Source organism: Myxocyprinus asiaticus, chromosome 5, assembly GCF_019703515.2.
Source record: "Myxocyprinus asiaticus isolate MX2 ecotype Aquarium Trade chromosome 5, UBuf_Myxa_2, whole genome shotgun sequence".
NCBI lineage: Eukaryota > Metazoa > Chordata > Actinopteri > Cypriniformes > Catostomidae > Myxocyprinus > Myxocyprinus asiaticus.
Window position 1 is genome coordinate 20,177,283 of NC_059348.1, and position 24,739 is coordinate 20,202,021.

At 40.2% G+C, this 24,739-nt stretch overlaps 1 protein-coding gene across 3 annotated transcripts in view; it reads right to left on the reverse strand.

Moving 5' to 3' along the window:
• The window catches only part of LOC127441474 (activated CDC42 kinase 1-like), a 150,771-nt gene that overhangs the window by 34,011 nt on the left and 92,021 nt on the right, over window positions 1-24,739 (reverse strand). For all 3 annotated transcript variants that reach the window (XM_051698938.1, XM_051698939.1, XM_051698937.1), the window contains 6 exons: window positions 4,201-4,413; window positions 2,405-2,557; window positions 1,761-2,038; window positions 1,365-1,491; window positions 921-1,162; window positions 454-648 (listed from right to left, as the gene is read on the reverse strand). In XM_051698938.1, the coding sequence (XP_051554898.1) occupies window positions 454-648; window positions 921-1,162; window positions 1,365-1,491; window positions 1,761-2,038; window positions 2,405-2,557; window positions 4,201-4,413 (1,208 nt within the window). The remainder of the gene's footprint in view (window positions 1-453; window positions 649-920; window positions 1,163-1,364; window positions 1,492-1,760; window positions 2,039-2,404; window positions 2,558-4,200; window positions 4,414-24,739) is intronic.

Sequence of the window (24,739 nt, forward strand, 5' to 3'; positions counted from 1 at the left end):
GTTTTTACAATTATTCTCTATGGCATACTTTCATGTAACCTTTCCAGCTTCTTATTTTATTAATTTATATATGTATTTATTTTTCTTTTAAAGATTTACCCAATGTGAAAAAATAAGTTATTTATTTTGATTGTAATTTTTGTAAGGATCAGTGGCTTGGACTAGGGGGACCGCTGGGGGGTGGGGGGGAATGGAGGGTCAGTTTTTTGTTATGTTTCATGTGAAGAATCTGGGCAATCTGTAATTGACCTTCTTTACATAAAACTAATAAAAAACAGTTGATCACAAAAAAAAAAAAAAAAATGTAATTATGCATCGGCCACTCTGTTCTCTAGATATCATTGTCGGCCACTGCAAAAATCATGTCGGTAAACCACTACAGAAAAGCCTGCATGGAGCAGTAGAGAGAAGACACAGAGAGTGCCAGTATGAGGTAACATTTAAGGTACTCACTCATCAATCCTGTCAGGAAAGCCCCAGCAGCGGTGAGGGTTACTGTCTCCATGGCCCGTGTGGATGAAGCTGTTCTTCAGTGGACGGCTTATGTCATGGGCAGAGAGGCCCGCTACTGATGTGACTGTGTTCCTGGGAAACTGACCAACTTTCAGCGTACGCTTGTTCTGACCTCTCCACCAGTAGTTCTCAGCCCTTTAGAAGAAATGGAGAATGTTCTAGAGAGAAGAACTGGAATAGCTCTCCATGTTTGGATGCTTCATTATAGGAGTCTCTCATCATGAATTGCTCACAATCAATGTGCCATATGCATATTGAATCATTTCATATTTTTGTTTGGTAATTCCTATGTAAAAAAAAAAAAAAAAAAAAAAGAAATTTGACAGCTCTAATAATTACCTGACAATCACACACAGTGCGCATTAAGCTGAGAAGGACAGCAACAAGGAACTAAGGTTAGATCTCACCTGCCCTCAATGATGGTAATGACATCATTCATTTGGATCTGAAGCTTGTCGGGCTCATCAAAGTCTTGCAGGGCCCTCATTTCCGTAGGCATGGTCTCCACCAAAAACTCCCTTAGAGCCACAAAGGTGGGCCTGTCATCTGGTTTCTGAGCCCAACATTGCATCATAACATTATAGATGTCCTGAGGACAGTCCTCTGGTTTAGGCAGTCTTTCACCCTCCTTATCGATTTTGTGAAGGATCTGTCACAAACACAGAGATGTTTAACATTTTTGTGGCTGTCTTACTCAGTAAAATAATGTTACTAAGACATGATAAAATAAATAGAAGCAAATCTCATATTAGGTTATAAATGTCCGATTTTTTTTTGTCTTTGAATTACAACATGTAATTGTTTTAGGTCTGCGTTTATGAGTGACTCGAAGTGAGTGAAAGGGGAGGTACCTGACTACCATTGAGGCCCAGCCAAGGCTCTTGGCCATAGGTAAACATCTCCCACAGTGTCACACCAAACATCCATGTGTCTGTGGCATGAGAAAATGTGCGCGTCTTCAGGCTCTCTGGGGCACACCTAGGTAAATCCCATGCAAGCAAAAACAAAAAACACACACCATGTAGAAATTAGGTCAGCAGAACAATATGCCTGTAAATGAATTACCTAATGGATGACCAACTGAGGGCAAAAATGAAATGAGAATCATACAGTGTTTATTTATTCAAAATAGGGGCCACAAACAATGACCTCATACAAATGAAAGATAAATCCTGAGCTCTGGCTTGCCAGAAATCAACCAAGTCATTTAAAGCAGTCCAGCCCTTGCTTTCAACCCATCATCTCACCAGGCGAAAGGGACTTTGCGATGCTCTTGCATGACATAATGGTCATCATTCTTGGGCAGTGCCCTCATCAGTCCGAAGTCTCCAATTTTGACCAGCTCACCGGAGGCCATCAAGATGTTTCTGGCGGCCAGGTCTCGGTGGATGAAGCGTTTGGACTCTAGGTAAGCCATGCCATTGGAAATCTGGATGGAGTACTGACACAAGGTGGAAATGAGGAAATGGCCCAGGGTCTTTCGCAAACGATCCAGCATAGAGCCCAGAGGTGCAAGCTCAGTCACCTTAGAGAGAAAAAGATGGAGGGAACATGGAGGGCAGAGAAGCAAGGGGGAGAAGAGGAGAGAATATTAAATTACACTTCGTAATGACTGAAAAAGTAACCCAACAAGAAGCATCTTGCCACCGGAGACAATGAACATGGCCTATAGGAATAACTCCAGAAGCGAGCGTCAGCAAATAATGAGTCTGGGAGAGCATGCAAATGTCAGGCCTTATTTTAGCCCACCCCCTCCCTTCTCAAGACCTTGATACTTTAGCACCCTGTCTTTGCCAATTTGATTTAGATGGGAGTGCGCGCGCGCACACACACACACACACACACACACACACACACACACACACACACACACACACACACACACTCTCACCATCTTCATGGGGTGTGTGAGAACAACTCCATAGAGACGGATGAGGTTCTGGTGGTCAAGAGAGTGCATGGCATTGACCTCCCGGATGAAGTCATCCAGAGCATCTGGCTGGTTGAGCACATCTGTCTTCAGACACTTCACTGCCACATTAAGCTGAGGAGGACATGTTGAGAGAATAACTTAGACTGAAATGACCACAAATTCATAATCGCACCATTCTGACAAAAAACAAAAACTGCATAGGTCCAAGGGCCAAGACATCTGTCTTTGCTGGGGAGAAATTTCAGCAGCTGAACTGAACCATGCACATCACAATCCCACACACACATGCTAATGACCCCCTCTGAGAGCTGCATTTAAACTGTTTCTGGTCATTACTGGAGTTCAGAGCACAATCACAGAACAAAATTATTCCCTGTGAGACGGCCTGTACTCCAGTTGAAGTTCTCACATTTTTAAGAAATTATGCAACATCTGTATTTGCCAATATTCAAGCTAATTTATGACCCTGAGCCATCTGCATAATTTCTTGAGTTCATTTTAAACGTAATCATTTTATTTTCTGAAGAAAATGTGAGTTGTGCTTGACCATGCAAACACTGCCACCACGATGCTAGGGATTTGTGGGTAGTTGCTATCCATTTGCTATGGCCAAGCGCACACTACACGACTTGCTTGTCACCTGTATCCCTGCATGTTGATCTCAGGCATACTGAAGACGCTTAGTGAAGTTCTTGTGCACATATATGTATTCACTTTTAAATGGAGGGCTATTTCCTTTTAAATCCATATGTAACTGGCAAAATTTAAACTCTTGTTTTAGTGCATTGGTTGATTGACAGGTGAGTAGGCCGTGCTTTGCTGTTGTGACACTTCAAGTGAAATGTTGTCATTTGCATTTTTGACCATCTCTGAATGTGGTTGAAGTGGACAAATCTCAAAATGTTTAGGATCGCTCGTTGGGACAGTGCGCACACCTGACGACTTGTCGGCCAGATTTAAGACATGTTTTAAATCCGTTGTAGCATCCGAGTCGCAGGAGTGTGCACACTACACCATCGCTGGTCATGCAATCTGTAATAGTGATCCTTGCCTTAGCTAGAACCATGAAGCTAGAACCATGAGCTGTTGGATGAGAGTGACTGAATGTCACATGTATTAAAACAGCAGGTAGTTTACTTGTACTACATTCTGCAATTTTTTTTTACATATAGGGCAATAAAGCAGCTCGGCTTGATCGGCTCAGATTGCCAAAAGAAAAGATGTTCCCACTCGAGCCCCATGTGCAAAAAACCCTTTGGTGAGCAACACACACTATCACTACAGCCTCTGGCTCAGTTCACACAGCATCTGACCACTCATCAGGTCATTAGAGGCCCAGTCTCTCCCACCAGCCTCCTCTGGAGAACACAGCTGCTACACTGACACATAAAGATCAGATCTGAAACAGGATGTTCACATGGAGCCCTGGAACACTTAAAGGGAAAGGTGGGACCGCAGTTACAAAGTGTCTGAAAGCTAATCTTGTGCTGATCTAGGTTTCTGAGTGCGACAAACAATGTTACTGCCAAAAATGTGTTTCAGTCATTAATGTGTGTGTGTGATGGTGTATCACATATTTTAAAGAAATAAACATATCCCTCAAGCATCATTAGCACAACCTGAATCCTCATCCTGAGTCTGTCACTGTACGACTGAGGAGGTGCCTGAATTTTGCATCTGCAAAGCTGGTGTTTTTAACAAAGCCCTCTCTGTTTTTCCAAACACTTCTGTCCTTTCTCTCCTCCTCCACTCACCACTTTCCCGTTTGGCGTGAACCACTCTCCACGCTTGACAACGCCAAAGGAGCCATCACCCAGTTTCTCAAAGAGGGCCAGGTCCTTCTCACTGATAAGGCAGGTGAGAGCCTGTTGCTGGCCATCCACTGGAGGAGGCGTGGGGGAAAGTTTCCGGAATGTACTGGCTGGCTGGGGATTAAACTCTCCTTCTGGTCTCTTAGCACTGAACACCTGATGAGGGAAAAACAACAAAGTCAAGATGTAGAGATGCAAAAAAAAAAAAAAAAGCATTTGCACCACAAAACTGCTGGATAGGGTTCTAAATATATAAATGTGTGAAGCCGTAACTAAATGTCATCTGTAGCTTTTGTATGGGTTTGAGAAATTTGAGCACACTCTGGCTAGTCTCTCTTCCATTGCAGTAATGAAATCCACCAATAGTAGAGAGAACCAAAGTAGAGAGAAAGGCGAGAGAAAGGCGATTACAGATTACAGCGCTGCTCTTTTCAACTCCTTATCAGCTCTTGAAACACTTTGTATGAGGAGCCTGTAGGTCCGCCGAGGAGAGCTGAGTTATCAAGAACCAGGGTGTGGGCTGAGGAAAGCCAGAGGCTGCAAACTCAAGGGATGAGGAGGGCAGGGGAAGGAAGCTGGAGGAGTGACATGGTTTTTACTGCATTGAAAATCTTTTGGCGGACGGCCAAGCAAAATTTAGAAGCAAATTCAATGATTTTCATCTCATGTTATGCACTTTATAAGAGCTAAATATGATTCTCTTCTGATACATGCATCTGCGAGGCAATATTGAAGCCTGGTTTTGTGCGAGTATCATGTAAGCAGAGACAGGATGGCGCAGAGACCATAGAGAGTCTGTTTGTGAGCTAGTTCACAGTAGTTGAATATGCTTTTCATTCAAAATCATTCGTGGTGAATTGCTCCTCTGGTTCCAATCTCATATATTGCAAGCCACTCTGAGAGCTCAAAATAGTTGCACGTCATCAGCCCGTGTGTGCTATCTTTGTGTGTGCGTGACACAACAGAGCACCACTCATTTACTGAAGCGCACTGTGCATGCAGACTATACAGTATATTTATTTATTAAACGTAGCCTTTTGAGATTCACAAAGCTATCGTATGTCTTCATGAGTCTTTAAATAAAATGCAGTGAAGTCATATGGACTACTTTATGGACTATGGTGCTTTTATGGTTCTTTTATGCCATTTTTGGAGCTTGACGGTCACGACAACAACTGACACACAGTATCGGATTTGGATCAAGCTTGTCCAACCAATACCTGATCCAGTTAAAAATGGCAGTATCAAAGCCAATACCGATCCAGGTATCAGATTGGTGCATCCCTAATTTTAATTCTACCAAGAAGATATTTACTTTAAAGCGGTATGGAGGAAGTTAAACATCTCAAATGGCTAGACAGCCTCGGCATTATAAACACCACTGAGGATGAAAACTGCTACAATGTGCAATGCATCAGTATCAATTACAAGGCTTGTAAAAGACAATTACAGCTTACACATCACCCTTACTAAAAATTTACCACAGTAAACTGTAACAGAAATTTCATATTAAATTATCTTTTGAGTATCTATGAGACTTAATTTTATATATATACAGTACATATTTTAAGGGGTGTAACATTTCTCGGTAAAAAAAAATGAACCGTATGGTTCACTACCCACGGTTCGGTAAGCATTAGCACTGCTGCTCACCTCAGGTTTAATGACACATCTGTAACACAAGGTTCGGCAAAGAAAACAAAGCATCAAATAGACTTACACAGTTACAACCTCTGCTAATCCAACTGTATGGCTCTGAAGATAGATACACTTCACCTGTGTTTCACGTGCGTCAACTTGATGACATCACCATTCTGCACGTGTTTAGTGTGTACTTGAAAATCGAAAGCGAAAAAAACGAGCATCTGATAAAGCCCCCTGCGTTTTTCAAGTCTCATGTCTGGGAACATTTTATTTTTGCAGTCAATTACAACAGCGATGGTCAAAAAACGTTTACAAAACAGGCATTGTTTGCAGGCATCGCTCGACACGAGTGCTGTACTGGTACATCAATATATGATTAATAACTTATGCCGATATCACCCGGTGAAAGAGCCGCAGATGATCCCGAAACTGCACACACTCCCTTCCGTTTTTAAGCAGGCACTCAGTGCTACTCGGACAGACATGAAACTATAATTTAAGCGTTTTGGGTATTCATTGCCAAAGTTATGTTGCCCTACTCCGCTGATGAAGATTTCGGATTTTAGAGTATGATTAAAATATTTGAGCTGCGTTATGACATCCCTTCTTGTATCCATTTTAATAGCAAGGTTATTCCTTCTATAGTGATGTACAGCTTCTGAATGTTGAATATACTGTATGTTGCGTAGAGTTTGAAATGCACTTTGTTGATGCTTATAGCATAATAGTGCAGATATTAAGTTAAAATGTTGATTTAGTAATGAGAGAAAAGTGTTTGTTTTTTTTAGTTAAGGACCCTAATGAAAATTAGACATGGTTTCACTATAGTAATATTGTAGTAACTATGACTGTAATAACCATGACTGCTGTCACCATGGTTTTCTTAGCAGAAATCAAGATTTTGATACAATTAACCACAGTTTTACAACAGTAATGCCATAGTTTCCATATAGTATCCATGATTTTTGTGGTTTTTATGATTTTACTACAAATCCCATAATTAAACTATGGTTACTGTAAAACCCTGATTTTCTTGATTTCCCTGATTTTCCCTGAGTATTCTTACTCTGGATTTGGCAGTAATATATTTTTTTCCTGAACACAGCAAATAACGAACCGTACCGAAACCGTGACCCGAAAATCGTGATACATATATACATTTTTACTCATTAACACAGTAATGAGGAGGCATCCATGGTTATTTGTTCTGTTCTAATTAGTTTATTAAACAAACTGGCCTTGGTTGCCTTCAGATAGTCATAGAGATGACTAACATTAAGAGCCCGATGAAACTAATTAATTTCTGTAACTAAAAGCACACTCCAACCTCAGTAAGGTGCTGTATTTGTGTATAATCAGAATATTATAACAAGCCCTAGAGATATAAGGTGTTGAGGAAATTAATTTAATTTCCCATAGCACTATGAAGTAAAAAATAAATTAAGTAAAATTCAAAATGTTATATGTATATTATATTATATATGTATTAATATTATATGTATATATTTATATGTATATGATAAATAGATGATCAAAAATAACTTGTATATCCAATGTAAACGTGATATGCAACTACATTATTATGTTAAATATGAATTAACTGCAATTATTTAAAAATCTTCCTGCGCATGGATGACTGAATACGTCAGCCACCCCTAAAGACCAAATATGACCCAGGGAAAAACCCTTGACTCTGCTATGGTCCTTAAACTTATGTGGAATAATTGGGGTTTACCACAAACAAGTATTATATTACTTGCCCTGCCAGAATTATACAACAAGGTGTACTCACACACTGATGCTCTCCTACATGACGATGTGAGATCCACAAGCTTCACAACTGACATCTGGATCTCGGCCGTCAGTCCAATGTCTATGATCAGTTTGACAGCGCAGTGGATTGACACTAGCTTTGAACTCCGCTCTGTAATCCTGCATGCACAAGAGCTCCCTGGCTCCCACAAAGCTGCCGTTCTGACTGCGGCCTTCGAAGGGATGCTCAGAACGTGGAATATCCCCAAAAGTAAAGGCCATGTTGTCGTTAGGAATAATGCAAAATGCCACCGTTCGAAGTCTTCCCTGCGTGGCGTATACACTCCAACTTGCAGTAAATGATGGTGTTCTCTCACAACGCTCTGTGCAGGACATAGTGGCCATCGGAAGGCGAACTGTTGGCCATTTTAAGCACTCGCCTCTTGCATACTCGCATTTCCAAGATTTACAAGTTCAGATGGGACAGCCTGTGAAGCGGATACAGCAGGATGTACCAACTAGATCAGGGGTGTCAAACGTGCAGCCCACAGGCCAAGTGTGGCCAGCAAAGGACTCCAATGTGGCCCACGGAATGATTTAAGGGGGAGAAAAAATACATAAAAACATTTATGTTGATTTAGCCCATTACATCGATATGATCTATTTTAGCTACAGCAGGCAGATAAACGTTTTAATTTGTGGTGTGGCATGGATATTATAACTTGCATCATTGGTGGAATGTATTTTAATTACTCACAACATTCAGCGCTCGTGGATTCACTCACTGAATGTCCTTCATGTCTTAACAACAGTACCATGACAACCCATCCCACTGTGAAGTTTGTGCAAGTCTCTCGTGGCAATAATGACAACACGGACCCATATAAGGATAAATATTAGAGGTAATAACTTTTCTATTATTTCTAGAATTATTGTTTTTACTAAGCGGGTTTGTAATTTAAAGTACAAACAGTTTCTTTGTGTTAATGTTCGATTTTAGATGACTTGCCAAAGCTATCCAGCCCAGAGCAGCGAACAGTTCTCTTTTTCTGACAGTATTATTGCTTGATTCTCTACTACTAATTGATGCAACCTCCGGTAAATGAAATTAATAAATGTTCACCATTTTATATTACCCCAATAGTAATTAAAGTAGCATATATTTTGTTCTGGACTTACGATGTTTGTTGCTCCGCAGATCCAGCGTCACAACTAAAGAAATGATATTTTACTCAAGTTTTGATTTTGCAGTTAGAATGAGGCCGTAAAAATATGGCAAAACACCATGCTTTTCAATTGCGTTGTGTTTGCTGCGCTCAAAACCAATGAATGAATCTTGTGAGCTGGTACTTTCAATGAATTTCTCCAAACAACTTGCCAACTCATGAGTTGGTTTGAATCAGTCTGATGAAACCTTCAATGAAACACAGCAGCTGAATTATGTCTGATTCACTTACTAAACTCCAAGTCTTTGCTCTCTGTAATGCCAAAATGAAACAAGAACTGTTTTGTGTACAAAATGTGTTAAAAAAATAATTCAGTCATTACACTTGTTGTTCAAATGATAGCATTAAGATAAGATAGACAATTCTTGTAATAAATGGTTTTATAATTTTAATACCTGATTATGTATATATATATATATATATATATATATATATATATATATATATATATATACAGGTGCATCTCAATAAATTAGAATGTCGTGGAAAAGTTCATTTATTTCAGTAATTCAACTCAAATTGTGAAACTTGTGTATTAAATAAATTCAATGCACACAGACTGAAGTAGTTTAAGTCTTTGGTTCTTTTAATTGTGATGATTTTGCTCACATTTAACAAAAACCCACCAATTCACTATCTCAAAAAATTAGAATACATCATAAAACCAATAAAAAAAACATTTTTAGTGAATTGTTGGCCTTCTGGAAAGTATGTTAATTTACTGCATATGTACTCAATACTTGGTAGGGGCTCCTTTTGCTTTAATTACTGCCTCAATTCGGCATGGCATGGAGGTGATCAGTTTGTGGCACTGCTGAGGTGGTATGGAAGCCCAGGTTTCTTTGACAGTGGCCTTCAGCTCATCTGCATTTTTTGGTCTCTTGTTTCTCATTTTCCTCTTGACAATACCCCATAGATTCTCTATGGGGTTCAGGTCTGGTGAGTTTGCTGGCCAGTCAAGCACACCAACACCATGGTCATTTAACCAACTTTTGGTGCTTTTGGCAGTGTGGGCAGGTGCCAAATCCTGCTGGAAAATGAAATCAGCATCTTTAAAAAGCTGGTCAGCAGAAGGAAGCATGAAGTGCTCCAAAATTTCTTGGTAAACGGGTGCAGTGACTTTGGTTTTCAAAAAACACAATGGACCAACACCAGCAGATGACATTGCACCCCAAATCATCACAGACTGTGGAAACTTAACACTAGACTTCAAGCAACTTGGGCTATGAGCTTCTCCACCCTTCCTCCAGACTCTAGGACCTTGGTTTCCAAATGAAATACAAAACTTGCTCTCATCTGAAAAGAGGACTTTGGAACACTGGGCAACAGTCCAGTTTTTCTTCTCCTTAGCCCAGGTAAGATGCCTCTGATGTTGTCTGTGGTTCAAGAGTGGCTTAACAAGAGGAATACGACAACTGTAGCCAAATTCCTTGACATGTCTGTGTGTGGTTGATGCCTTGACCCCAGCCTCAGTCCATTCCTTGTGAAGTTCACCCAAATTCTTGAATCGATTTTGCTTGACAATCCTCATAAGGCTGCGGTTCTCTCAGTTGGTTGTGCATCTTTTTCTTCCACACTTTTTCCTTCCACTCAACTTTCTGTTAACATGCTTGGATACAGCACTCTGTGAACAGCCAGCTTCTTTGGCAATGAATGTTTGTGGCTTACCCTCCTTGTCAATGGAGGGTAAGCCACAATGATTGTCTTCTGGACAACTGTCAGATCAGCAGTCTTCCCCATGATTGTGTAGCCTAGTGAACCAAACTGAGAGACCATTTTGAAGGCTCAGGAAACCTTTGCAGGTGTTTTGAGTTGATTAGCTGATTGGCATGTCACCATATTCTAATTTGTTGAGATAGTGAATTGGTGGGTTTTTGTTAAATGTGAGCCAAAATCATCACAATTAAAAGAACCAAAGACTTAAACTACTTCAGTCTGTGTGCATTGAATTTATTTAATACACGAGTTTCACAATTTGAGTTGAATTACTGAAATAAATGAACTTTTCCACGACATTCTAATTTATTGAGATGCACCTGTATATACACAGCTCTGGAAAAAATTAAGAGACCACTGCAAAATTATCCGTTTCTCTGGATTTACTATTTATAGGTATGTGTTTGAGTAAAATTAACATTTTTGTTTTATTCTATAAAGTACTGACAACATTTCTCCCAAATTCCAAATAAAAATATTGTCATTTAGAGCATTTATTGGCAGAAAATGACAACTGGTCAAAATAACAAAAAAGATGCCATGTTTTCAGACCTCGAATAATGCAATGAAAACAAGTTCATATTCATTTTTAAACAACACAATACTAATGTTTTAACTTAGGAAGAGTTCAGAAATCAATATTTGGTGGAATAACCCTGATTTTCAAATCACAGCTTTCATGCGTCTTGCCATGCTCTCTACCAGTCTTTCACATTACTGTTGGGTGACTTTATGCCACTCCTGGTGCAAAAATTCAAGCAACTTGGCTTTGTTTAATGGCTTGTGTCCATCTTCCTCTTGATCACATTCCAAAGGTTTTCAATGGGATTCAGGTCTGGAGATTGGGCTGGCCAGAAACATCCTCTCAACTGCTTTTATTTTCAGCAAACTTAACATGAATAACTATTTGTATGAACATAAAAAGATTCAACAACTCAGACATAAACTGAACAAGTTTCACAGACATGTGTCTAACAGAAATGGAATAATGTGTCCCTGAACAAAGGTCAAAATAAAAAGTAACAGTCAGTATCTGGTGTGGCCACCAGCTGCATTAAGTAATGCAGTGCACCTCCTCCTCATGGACTGCACCAGATTTGCCAGTTCTTGAGTGAGATGTTACCCCACACTTCCACCAAGGCACTTGCAAGTTCCCGGACAACTCTGGGGGGAATGGCCCTAGCCCTCTCACTCCGATCCAACAGGTCCCAGACGTGCTCAATGGGATTGAGATCCGGGCTCTTCGCTGGCCATGGTAGAACACTGACATTCCTGTTTTGCAGGAAATCACGCACAGGACAAGCAGTATGGCTGGTGGCATTGCATCATGCTGGAGGGTCATGTCAGGATGAGCCTGCAGGAAGGGTACCACATGAGGGAGGAGGATGTCTTCCCTGTAACGCACAGCGTTGAGATTGCCTGCAATGACAACATGTTCAGTCCGATGATGCTGTGACACACCGCCCCAGACCATGACGGATCCTCCATCTCCAAATCAATCCCGCTCCAGAGTAGAGGTCTTCACGGGTCCACCCTAACCCGAAGACCCGAGACCCGACCCGGGACCCGTACGGGTTCGGATCCACGTTTTATACGGTCAGCCGGGTCCGGGTCGGGTCCCATTCTATTGCTGCGGGTCCTGGGTCTGTTTATCATTGTGTGAGATACCTGAGTCGATCCGAGAACACCCGGCCGTGATCAGACAGCGCTGATGATGATGGTGCTGTGTGTGTGTGTTGTAACTAAGTTGCAACATTGTAAAATTAAGATGAGAAAATGCGGGCGGGAAATAAGGTGAAAAACGGAGAGGAGCCACAACGAGCTGAGTGAAGTCAGAGGCAGAGCGGAGTTAAGCACACGATAGCAAAATAGCAATGCTAACGTTAGCAGCTGTGGCAATGAATGAGCAATCGTTATTATAGTTCAACAGGGCAAACAGTCTAAGTTATCTCATGCGAGATACAAAAAAACTGCCAAGCTGATTCTAAACAAGTCGCGTTTGTCAGTCACTGTGACAGCTAGTGGACTTTTGAAGCTGAAACAATGAGTGGATTAGCTATGCTGTTTCAATCAGCAAGAGAGGAATCACAGAAAACCTGGATGTATTTGACCAACTTTCTTACACAAAGTTTTATCATCACAACTTTTATATTAACTTGTTAATAGCAATCAGCTGTGAAATCAGTGTCGATCGAGTCTGTGTCTCCCGGCCGGGTCCGGGTCCCAGCTTTCAAATAATAGACGGGTCCGGTTCGGGTCTGGCATTTCTCGGTTCTGCATGGGTACGGGTCCAAGCTTTCAAATAATAGAAGGGTCCGGTTCAGGTTCGGGTAGTACATTTCCGGGTCTCTTTGGGTTCAGGCACAAATTTTGGGACCTGTGCAGACCTCTACTCCAGAGTACAGGCCTCGGTGTAAGGCTCATTCCTTCGACGATAAACATGAGTCCAACCATCACCCCTGGTGAGACAAACCGTGACTCGTCAGTGAAGAGCACTTTTTGCCAGTCCTGTCTGGTCCAGTGAAGGTGGGTTTGTAACCATAGGCGACGTTGTTGCTGGTGATACAACAGGCCTACAAGCCCTCAGTCCAGCCTCTCTCAGCCTATTGTGGACAGTCTGAGCACTGATGGAGGGATTGTGCGTTCCTGGTGTAACTCGGGCAGTTGTTGTTGCCATCCTGTACCTGTCCCGCAGGTGTGATATTCAAATATACCAATCCTGTGCAGGTGTTGTTACACATGTTCTGCCACTGCGAGGATGATCAGCTGTCCTTCCTGTCTCCCTGTAGTGCTGTCTTAGGCGTCTCACAGTACGGACATTGTCCTGGCCACATCTGCAGTCCTCATGCCTCCATGCAGCATGCCTAAGGCACGTCATGCAGATGAGCAGGGACCCTGGGCATCTTTCTTTTGGTGTATTTCAGAGTCAGTAGAATGGTCTCTTTAGTGTCCTAAGTTTTTATAACTGTGACCTTAATTGCCTACCATCTGTAAGCTGTAAGTGTCTTAATGACCGTATATATATATAAACTCAGGGGTGCAATATATATATATATATATATATATATATATATATATATATATATATATATATATATATACACTATATTGCCAAAAGTATTCGCTCACCCATCCAAATAATTGAATTCAGGTGTTCCAATCACTTCCACGGCCACAGGTGTATAAAATGAAGCACCTAGGCATGCAGACTGCTTCTACAAACATTTGTGAAAGAATGGGCCGCTCTCAGCAGCTCAGTGAATTCCGGCGTGGTACTGTGATAGGATGCCACCTGTGCAACAAGTCCAGTCGTGAAATTTTCTCGCTACTAAATATTCCACAGTCAACTGTCAGTGGTATTATAACAAAGTGGAAGCGATTGGGAATGACAGCAACTCAGCCACGAAGTGGTAGGCCACGTAAAATGACAGAGCGGGGTCAGCGGATGCTGAGGCGCATAGTGCGCAGAGGTCGCCAACTTTCTGCAGAGTCAATCGCTACAGACCTCCAAAGTTCATGTGGCCTTCAGATTAGCTCAAGAACAGTGCGTAGAGAGCTTCATGGAATGGGTTTCCATGGCCGAGCAGCTGCATCCAAGCCATACATCACCAAGTGCAATGCAAAGCGTCGGATGCAGTGGTGTAAAGCACGCCGCCACTGGACTCTAGAGCAGTGGAGACGCGTTCTCTGGAGTGACGAATCACGCTTCTCCATCTGGCAATCTGATGGACGAGTCTGGGTTTGGCGGTTGCCAGGAGAACGGTACTTGTCTGACTGCATTGTGCCAACTGTGAAGTTTGGTGGAGGGGGATTATGGTGTGGGGTTGTTTTTCAGGAGCTGGGCTTGGCCCCTTAGTTCCAGTGAAAGGAACTCTGAATGCTTCAGCATACCAAGAGATTTTGGACAATTCCATGCTCCCAACTTTGTGGGAACAGTTTGGGGATGGCCCCTTCCTGTTCCAACATGACTGCACACCAGTGCACAAAGCAAGGTCCATAAAGACATGGATGAGCGAGTTTGGTGTGGAAGAACTTGACTGGCCTGCACAGAGTCCTGATCTCAACCCGATAGAGCACCTTTGGGATGAATTAGAGCGAAGACTGCGAGCCAGGCCTTCTCGTCCAACATCAGTGTCTGACCTCACAAATGCGCTTCTGGAAGAATGGTCAAATATTCCCATAAACACACTCCTAAACCTTGTGGAAAGCCTTCCCAGAAGAGTTGAAGCTGTTATAGCTGCAAAGGGTGGGCCGACGTCATATTAAACCCTATGGATTAAGAATGGGATGTCACTTAAGTTCATATGCGTCTAAAGGCAGATGAGCGAATACTTTTGGCAATATAGTGTATATATATATATATATATATATATATATATATATATATATATATATATATATACACACACACACACAGGTGCATCTCAATAAATTAGAATGTTGTGGAAAAGTCCATTTATTTCAGTAATTCAACTCAAATTGTGAAACTCGTGTATTAAATAAATTCAATGCACACAGACTGAAGTAGTTTAAGTCTTTGGTTCTTTTAATTGTGATGATTTTGGCTCACATTTAACAAAAACCCACCAATTCACTATCTCAAAAAATTAGAATATGGTGACATGCCAATCAGCTAATCAACTCAAAACACCTGCAAAGGTTTCCTGAGCCTTCAAAATGGTCTCTCAGTTTGGTTCACTAGGCTACACAATCATGGGGAAGACTGCTGATCTGACAGTTGTCCAGAAGACAATCACTGACACCCTTCACAAGGAGGGTAAGCCACAAACATTCATTGCCAAAGAAGCTGGCTGTTCACAGAGTGCTGTATCCAAGCATGTTAACAGAAAGTTGAGTGGAAGGAAAAAGTGTGGAAGAAAAAGATGCACAACCAACCGAGAGAACCGCAGCCATATGAGGATTGTCAAGCAAAATCGATTCAAGAATTTGGGTGAACTTCACAAGGAATGGACTGAGGCTGGGGTCAAGGCATTAAGAGCCACCACACACAGACGTGTCAAGGAATTTGGCTACAGTTGTTGTATTCCTCTTGTTAAGCCACTCCTGAACCACAGACAACATCAGAGGCATCTTACCTGGGCTAAGGAGAAGAAAAACTGGACTGTTGCCCAGTGTTCCAAAGTCCTCTTTTCAGATGAGAGCAAGTTTTGTATTTCATTTGGAAACCAAGGTCCTAGAGTCTGGAGGAAGAGTGAAGAAGCTCATAGCCCAAGTTGCTTGAAGTCCAATGTTAAGTTTCCACAGTCTGTGATGATTTGGGGTGCAATGTCATCTGCTGGTGTTGGTCCATTGTGGTTTTTGAAAACCAAAGTCACTGCACCCATTTACCAAGAAATTTTGGAGCACTTCATGCTTCCTACTGCTGACCAGCTTTTTAAATATGCTGATTTCATTTTCCAGCAGGATTTGGCACCTGCCCACACTGCCAAAAGCACCAAAAGTTGGTTAAATGACCATGGTGTTGGTGTGCTTGACTGGCCAGCAAACTCACCAGACCTGAACCCCACAGAGAATCTATGGGGTATTGTCAAGAGGAAAATGAGAAACAAGAGACCAAAAAATGCAGATGAGCTGAAGGCCACTGTCAAAGAATCCTGGGCTTCCATACCACCTCAGCAGTGCCACAAACTGATCACCTCCATGCCACGCCGAATTGAGGCAGTAATTAAAACAAAAGGAGCCCCTACCAAGTATTGAGTACATATACAGTAAATGAACATACTTTCCAGAAGGCCAACAATTCACTAAAACTGTTTTTTTTTATTAGTCTTATGATGTATTCTAATTTTTTGAGATAGTGAATTGGTGGGCTTTTGTTAGATGTGAGCCAAAATCATCACAATTAAAAGAACCAAAGACTTAAACTACTTCAGTCTGTGTGCACTGAATTTATTTAATACACAAGTTTCACAATTTGAGTTGAATTACTGAAATAAATGAACTTTTCCACGACATTCTAATTTATTGAGATGCACCTGTATATAGCACCCCTGGGGGCAAAAAACAGTCTCAAAAAGTCCCATAGGGTACTATGGGAAGGGAGACAAGTCAATGCAAGAAATTTGTCGGATCATATCTCCCAATCAGAATGTCATAGAGACATGGGGGCGGGCTCATTTCACTCGGGCTACCAATCAGTCTTTATGTATCATCTTGGAAATGGCGTAGCCATGCCCTAGCAACCATTTACAGCACCCTAGCAACCACTCCATTAGACTTCCATTCAAAATGGCTCAGAAGGATATCTTCAGAACAAAATGTCGTAGAGACTTGGGGATTGACACTTTTCAGACAGGTTATTAAGAAGCCAATAAGAATCACCTTGGTTACTCTACATTTAGAGCACCCTAGCAACCAGCCCTATTGACTTCCATTAAAAATGGCTGAGAGGATATCTTCGGATCAGAATATCCTAGAGACATGAGAGTTGGCTTGTTTTACTTGGGTGAGCAATCAGTCTTCAAGTATCCAACTGGAAACTAAGCCATGCCCTAGCAACCATTTAGGGCACCCTTGCAACCAAATCCCACTGACAAAATCGCTTAGATGGATATCTCCGGATCTTTGAAGTTCATCTTGTATAGGGTTCATTATATCAAGCTTCCCGCAACTCGCGAGCTGAAATCTCCAAGCTGCAATGTAGAAAGTGTTCATTTGAGAGTTCACAGCCATTTATACACTAAAGACACTGATCTGTGGCTACTTTTGGACACACTGCATGAAAATCAAGCATTAGTAGTGTGTGTTGCATGTGTGTGTGTGTGTGTGTGTGTGTGTGTGGAGATGACAGGGCAGAGAGGCACCTCTTGTAATGTGGTGTGCAGCGCATGTGACTTTATATTATTTCATTAAATGACATCCTTCAGCTGTTTAAAGACCACACTTGGCCATATAGAGGCTTTATTATTATTATTTTCTTTGTTTTCATCTCAAAACTCATATTTCATTACATTTTGCTAATGGCAGCATACTTTAACATGGTACCGAAATTAGCAACATGATGATATTGTACCGCTTTAATTTTTTTGGTATCACGATATTTTGTTAGTACCGGTATACCGCGCAACCCTACTTCCTACCAATGGGGGCTAATAGACAATATCATACACCTGCCAAGTCCATTTGAAGAACTTACTAGAGAAGTAAGTTCTTCTACAGCTTTCGCAGCGGATGTTTATCCTGCTATAATTGCTCTGAGACACCTGCTTTCAAAGACAGATAATGGCCAGGATCAAAACCGTGAAAGCCACACATTTGTACATGTATGTACAATTCAGTACATTATGGACCAAAATTCAATAATTTTGTGCACTGGCTTATGACTTCATAGAAAATTGTATTTAAATTTTGTTTTGGATCATTAATTTCAACAGTGTTTCCCACAGAATTTAGTGAGACTATGGTGGGTGGACCTCGGACCCTCTAGGGGGGTCCGGGGGCATGCTCCCCTGTAAGAACATTTTGTACATTTTAAAGTTAAATGCATCAATCTGGTGCAATTTGAGAGCAAAATTAATAGGCTAGATCTACGAAGAACTTTGTGCTCTTGTAAACAATGTTGTGTTCTAACAGTAATTTAATAATAAACACATTGGTTGTATAGATATGAATGGTGATGTCACAGAAAAAAGTCACACCCACAAAGCATGGTAAATGAGAGAGTTTAACGCAGTTCAAAAACTGAACTGAATCTACTCTGACCAACTGCACCTTTCTCTGCTGTCAAAATCACCTGCTGTACCTCCCTCAAGGGAGGCTGTCTCCCCTACTGCCCCTATGGGATGTACCTGCCCTGTTGCCCCTCTCTGAATGTCTGTCCCTCTATGAGAGTCGGCTGAGGCCGTCTCTCCTGCTGCCCCTGCTGTCTCATCTGCAACCTGGAGAAGCTGTCTCTTCTGCTACAAAGAAACAAGTAATGACTTCCGGTTTGGTGTGCTATGGAGTAGGTTATGTTTCTGGTCGCTCCTGCAGAGTTTGTCGATTTCATTAATTTTTTCATTTATTTACGTTATCCACCCAGTCTATATGTGTTAATTGATTTTACTATATAGAACGTGCCTTGCTCGCCGAAGAATGAAGAATAAATCTGGTAGAGGTGCTAACGCGGCGTCGTCTCATCAGCAGCCTACTCCATCGCAGAGTGACCCAGACGATCAGGCGGCGCCACCTGCCGACAATGCGGCATTTAAAGCTGAACTTTTATCATCAATACGTATGGATATTGCTGAGATATTCTGTTCCGAGCTGCAAGATGTGCTGAGGGATGATTTATCTACCATTAAGAGTGAGCTGCAGGTGGTGAAAGAGTCCCCGATGAAATCCAAGATATGCCAGCAAGCACAACTGCTCACATGAATAACAAACAATGATTAAGTTAATTGTCATCAATGTTTGAGGAGAGTGAAACGGATCAAGGAAGTAGCACCCCTGGCTCTGTTCAGCTGCATGGCTAGAGGGACCCATTTGGTGGGATGAGAGTGCATTTGCGTACTGGCGAGTGAATAAAGATCACTTTCCGGGTCTTGCAGAAATAGCCTGATCTTACCTCTCTGCTCAGTGCACCAGTGTGGATAGTGAGCGTTTATTTAGTGCTGCTTCACCTCATAGACACCAAAAGGAACAAACTGGCTTGCGAGAGGGCAGAGATGCATGCTCCGAGACAAAAAGTTGTTAGACTGTGTGGGCAATAGTTGTCTATTAAAGGTGCATTTCCATTGTGTTTAATATATTATTATTTTTTGTAGTTTTGTACAACAAATTTGCATTTCTTGCACCAATGCCTAAGTAACCTGTGATTCATGTTTTTCTTCAGACAGCTGAGTTGTTGTGGGTTTAAGTTATAACTTGAAAGCATCACAAAAGGGAATCCTTCTTAAGTAGTTAGTGTGCTGAGAAAGTTTTTACGTTTGCATAAAATATTTTACTGACAACAGATTTTAGTAAATTGTTTTAGTAGAACTCACTCATTCACATTTATCTTGTTTGTATGCATCTCTTGTGGTATTTAGGCCCACTAGTAATCTATGTTATAATGTCAGTGTTTTCAACAATGTCAATGTTGTTCGACTAACAAAAGACATGTTCAGTTCTGTGACAACAAACATTTCTATGCATTTTAATAAATGTTGGAATTTCACTCAATTAAAATTCTCTGTAAAATTACAGATTGGGTTAGTTTGCTACGTCATATGGCTTAATGCTTGTAAAAGTAAATAAAAATAAAAATCTGTATCGGCCGATCTTTCTGTTCAAATATCGGTTATCTGTATAGGCCTCAAATTTCCTGATCAGTGCACCCCTAGTGAGTTCAGAACGGTAAACATTCAAGGCTAGAATTGAATCATTCTTGTTTTCCCCTTGAATAATTCAGTGTAACCGTAAACCTTAATCATAAACAAAAAACAGAACAACATCAGATTATCTGGATATATGACACTGCAAAAAAGAGAGAGAAAACAGAAATGTTTGGAACGCAATGTCTGTAGCCTTGAGAGTGAGCCTGGATTTGACGGATAGGCTGAAAATAAAAGCACTGAACAGGGACAGTGAATTTAGAGGCTCCAGACAGAGCCTTGAACCCTAGACTATCGTCTGATAACCATACACATAGCAAACATACATTACACACTGACAAATGTCTCAATGTGAAGCAAATCCAAACACATACAAGTTTACTTGCCATCTAAATGAGGACATGTCATAGACTTCTGTTGTTTCAAAAGTTTTGAAACACTTGACTGAAATGTTTCTCATGATCTTAAAAATCTTTTGATCTGAAGGCGTATGCTTAAATGTTTGAAATTAGTTTTGTAGACAAAAATATAATTGTGCCACCATATTAATTTATTTCATTATAAAACTAATATTTAATAAAAATTAAAAATTAAAAAAAAGGTTTTTGAAATTGATGACTTGAAATTGGGAACTCCTTCAAAACTGTTTAAAAAGCATCCCAGGGTGATACCTCAAGAAGTTGGTTGAGAAAATGTCAAGAGTACATGTCTGCAAATTCTAGGCAAAGGGTGACTGCTTTGAAGATGCTAAAATATAACACAGTTTATTTATTTTGGATTTTGTTTAGTCACAACATAATTCCCATAGTTCCATTTATGTTATTCCATAGTTTTGATGATGTTACTATTATTCTAAAATGTGAAGAAAAAAATTATAATAAAGAATGAGTGTTTCAAAACTTCTGACCGGTAGTGTACATACACATTATATACTGAATATACTGTACATATATACAAGGGCTGTCGATTTAATGAGGTAATTTAATGTGATTACTTATTTAAAAAATAACACGTTAAAAAAATTAACGCAATTAATCATGCCCCCTGACACATACATAAATTCTGTAATAAAAGTACAGATTTTCCTACTTTTCGAGAAGCTCAAGCTTGAAGTACATCTTTTTTATGAGCCGTGTAAATAGGTGGCAGCATGCCACAACAAAACGCACAAGCAGCTCAGCCACTGAATGAGAACCGCTTTCTTAGGGGAAGCACAATAGAATCCAGAAATATATGGGATACGATTTTCCAAGATTCCACTACTTTTAACTTGACACAACATCCAAAAAATGTGGTGTTTATGATGCTGAATACCAGTGAGACACTCCAAACATGTCTGTCTGAGGCATGCGCATGTACATAGAGTGACAATTAAAAATATTGCTGATGGAACCCAAGAACGCATACTGTGAAAACTGGACACATTGACGAACTCGATGGATAAAAGATTGCTGTCAACTGTAGGCTTGTTCAATGATGTGACAATAAAACAAACAACATAATGAGTTCTTAAGCCACTTTTTTAATAGTCTGATTAATGCTTTATTCATCTTTTATGTGTAAACTCTATTAATGCCACAATAATGCAATTTATTTCAAACTGAATTTTAATCTGTATTATATTGAGTTCTTAAGCCACTTTTTGTGTTGTCTAATCAATGCTTTATTCATCTACCACATTAATTGAAATTATTTCAAACTGAATTTCAATCCATATTATATATATATTATAGGCCCTACATATTATATTTATAAATATCTGAATTATTATGCATTATTTACATTAATTATCTTTATTTGGGTGTTTTTCTCAGCAAATAACGATGTATGCGATTAATTGCGATTCATTCGATTAATTAATTGGCATGTCCTGTAATTAGTTTGATAAAAAATTTTAATCGATTGACAGCCCTAATATATACATATACATACATACATACATACATACAGTACATACATACATGTATGCATACATACGCTCTTTCGCTCAATGACAGCTCATCTGAGCACACCAAAATCCAGGGATCTCAAGACGGGTTTTTGAAAGTTTCAAACTAAGTTTAACCTGACATGGCATCCTAAAAAGACAGCACTAATGACTAGAGATGCTGAAAATAGTAAGACACAACACAACCAAAGTGAGACGCTCCATAAGCGTCCATCTGATGCACACATACATAAACCAACAATTAAAAATAGAGCAGAGGGAAGAAGGCCAATAACAGGGTTATGTTCGATGATATGTATACAAAACAAACAATATTTTCACTTTTAAAGCCACTTCTTGTATTGTCTAAATTCTTTACTTGTCTGTTGGCACAATATTATGTATTGTTTCTTAATTATAATATTTATTAGGCCTATATATTCATTTTTTTAATTTTAATTTTAATTATACATTGATATATATTTATAACCCTACCACAAACCTCTAAGACATTTTTTTGCATTTTTACAATTAAAAAAAACATTTTTTTTATTAACGAATATATTTTTCCAATTGAAGACGCCCCAGATGTATCAGAATCAGAATCCGAATCAGCTTTATTGCCAAGTATGTTTACACATACAAGGAATTTGTCTTGGTGACAGGAGCTTCCAGTGCACAACAATAAAAAAACAGCAACAAGACATAGATAATAATATGTATAATAATAATATAAAAATTGAATAGAAAATAAAGTATATATATAGAATACACAATAAGACTATATATATATATATATATATGAGAGAGAGAGAGAGAGAGAGAGAGAGAGAGACACACACACACACACATATACATTCATACATACATACACACATACACATACGTAGTGCAAATCTAAATACAAATCTGTTATATACAGTGCAAGGGAATGTCATGGCAGAAGAGGTTGGATGTGTTGGATAATATAAAAAGACTAGGTTGTGTACTGCACATAATTATGGCTCAATGGGGCAGTTTTAACTGTTCATGAGATGGATAGCCTGAGGTAAAAAACTGTTACTGTGCCTGACGGTTCTGGTGTTCAGAGCTCTGAAGTGTTAGCCAAAAGGCAACAGTTCAAAAAGGTAGTGGGCCCACTAAATGACAGCTACACACACACACACACACACACACACACACACACAAATTAAACAGAAAACAAACCAACCAATTAAAAAACCACATGCACACATAAAATACATAATGTAAGCCTCCACACATTTAAATTAAAGAAACACTTGAAACACTTAAAAGACAGGAGAACACTTACTGAGGATAAGTGTCAACATAACTGAAAGCATGCTCATGATTGAGTGCACACACACAAACACACACACATTTGAGTGAGGAGGCAGATTACTTGGTCTACTCTTGGTGCCAGGAACAGAAACAAACAGGTGTAAATTTAGAGAGCTCTCATCCCCTCCAGTCACTTCCTATAGGCCCAGGCAAATGCTTAAAACTAAAGCCTCCACACAGCTTACACAAGGGAGGAAATGCAGTGCTTGATTTTGTTCTTGATTTGTTATATTTTTGTGTATTTTTCATACTAAATTGTTTTAGATCTTCAAACGAGATATAACATAATACAAAGGCAACCTGAGTAAACACAAAATACAGTGTTCAAATATATATAATTTTTTTATTGAGGTAAAAAAGTTATCCAACACCAACATCACCCATGTGAAAAACGAATTGCCCCCTTAAACTTAATAGCTGGTTGTGCCACCTTCAAGCAAGTTTGCTTTCTTCAAAACCTGCAAGCACACACTTCTGATTACTGAAGATCAGTCTTTCACAGCATTGTGGTGGTATTTTGGCCCACTCTTCTTTGCAGAACTGCTTTAGTTCAGCCACATTGGAGGGTTTTCGAGCATGAACTGCCCGTTTAAGGTCCTGCCACAGCATCTCAATCGGGTTCAAGTCAGGACTTTGACTAGGACACTCCAAAACTTTAATTTAGCTTTTTTTGAGCCATTCAGAGGTGGACTTACTCTTATGCTTTGGATCATTGTCTTGCTGCATAATCCAGTTGCGCTTGAGCTTCAACTCATGGACAGATGACCGCACGTTCTTCTTTAAGATTTTCTTGTAGAGAGCAGAATTCTTGTTTCCCTCAATTATTGCAAGTCACCCTGGCCCTGAAGCAGCAAAGCATCCCCACACCATCACACTACCACCAACATGCTTGACCGTAGGTATGATGTTCTTTTTGTGGAATTCTGTGTTTGATTTACACCAGATGTAACGGGACCCCTATCTTCCAAACAGTTCCACTTTCAACTCATCAGTCCACAGAACATTCTCCCAAAATGTTTGAGGATCATCAAGTGTGTTTTGGCAAAATTCAGACAAGCCTTAATGTTCTTCTGAGTTAGCAGTGGTTTTCGCCTCACCACTCTTCCATGGATGGAATTTTTGGCCAGTGTCTTTCCGATAGTGGGGTCATAAACAGTGACCTTTATTGATGTGAGAGAGGCCTGCAGTTCCTTTAATGTTGTCCTTGGCTTTTTTGTGACTTCCTGTATGAGCCGTCGCTGTGCTATTGGAGGAATTTTTGAAGGTCGGCCACTTCTGAAAAGGTTCCCTACTGTGAAAGTACTGTCTCCATTTGGAGATTATGGTTCTCACTCTGGTTCTTTTGAGTCGCAGAGGCTTTGAAATAGCTTTGTAACCCTTCCCAGACTGATGTATTTCAATCACCTTTTTCCTCATCATTTCTGGAATTTCTTTCGACCTTGGCATAATGTGCTACTGGGTGAGACCTTTTAGCCAACTTCATGCTGCTGAAAAAGTTCTGTTTAGTTGTTGATTTGATTGAACAGGGCTGACAGTAATCTGTTTTGGGTGTGTCTAGTCCA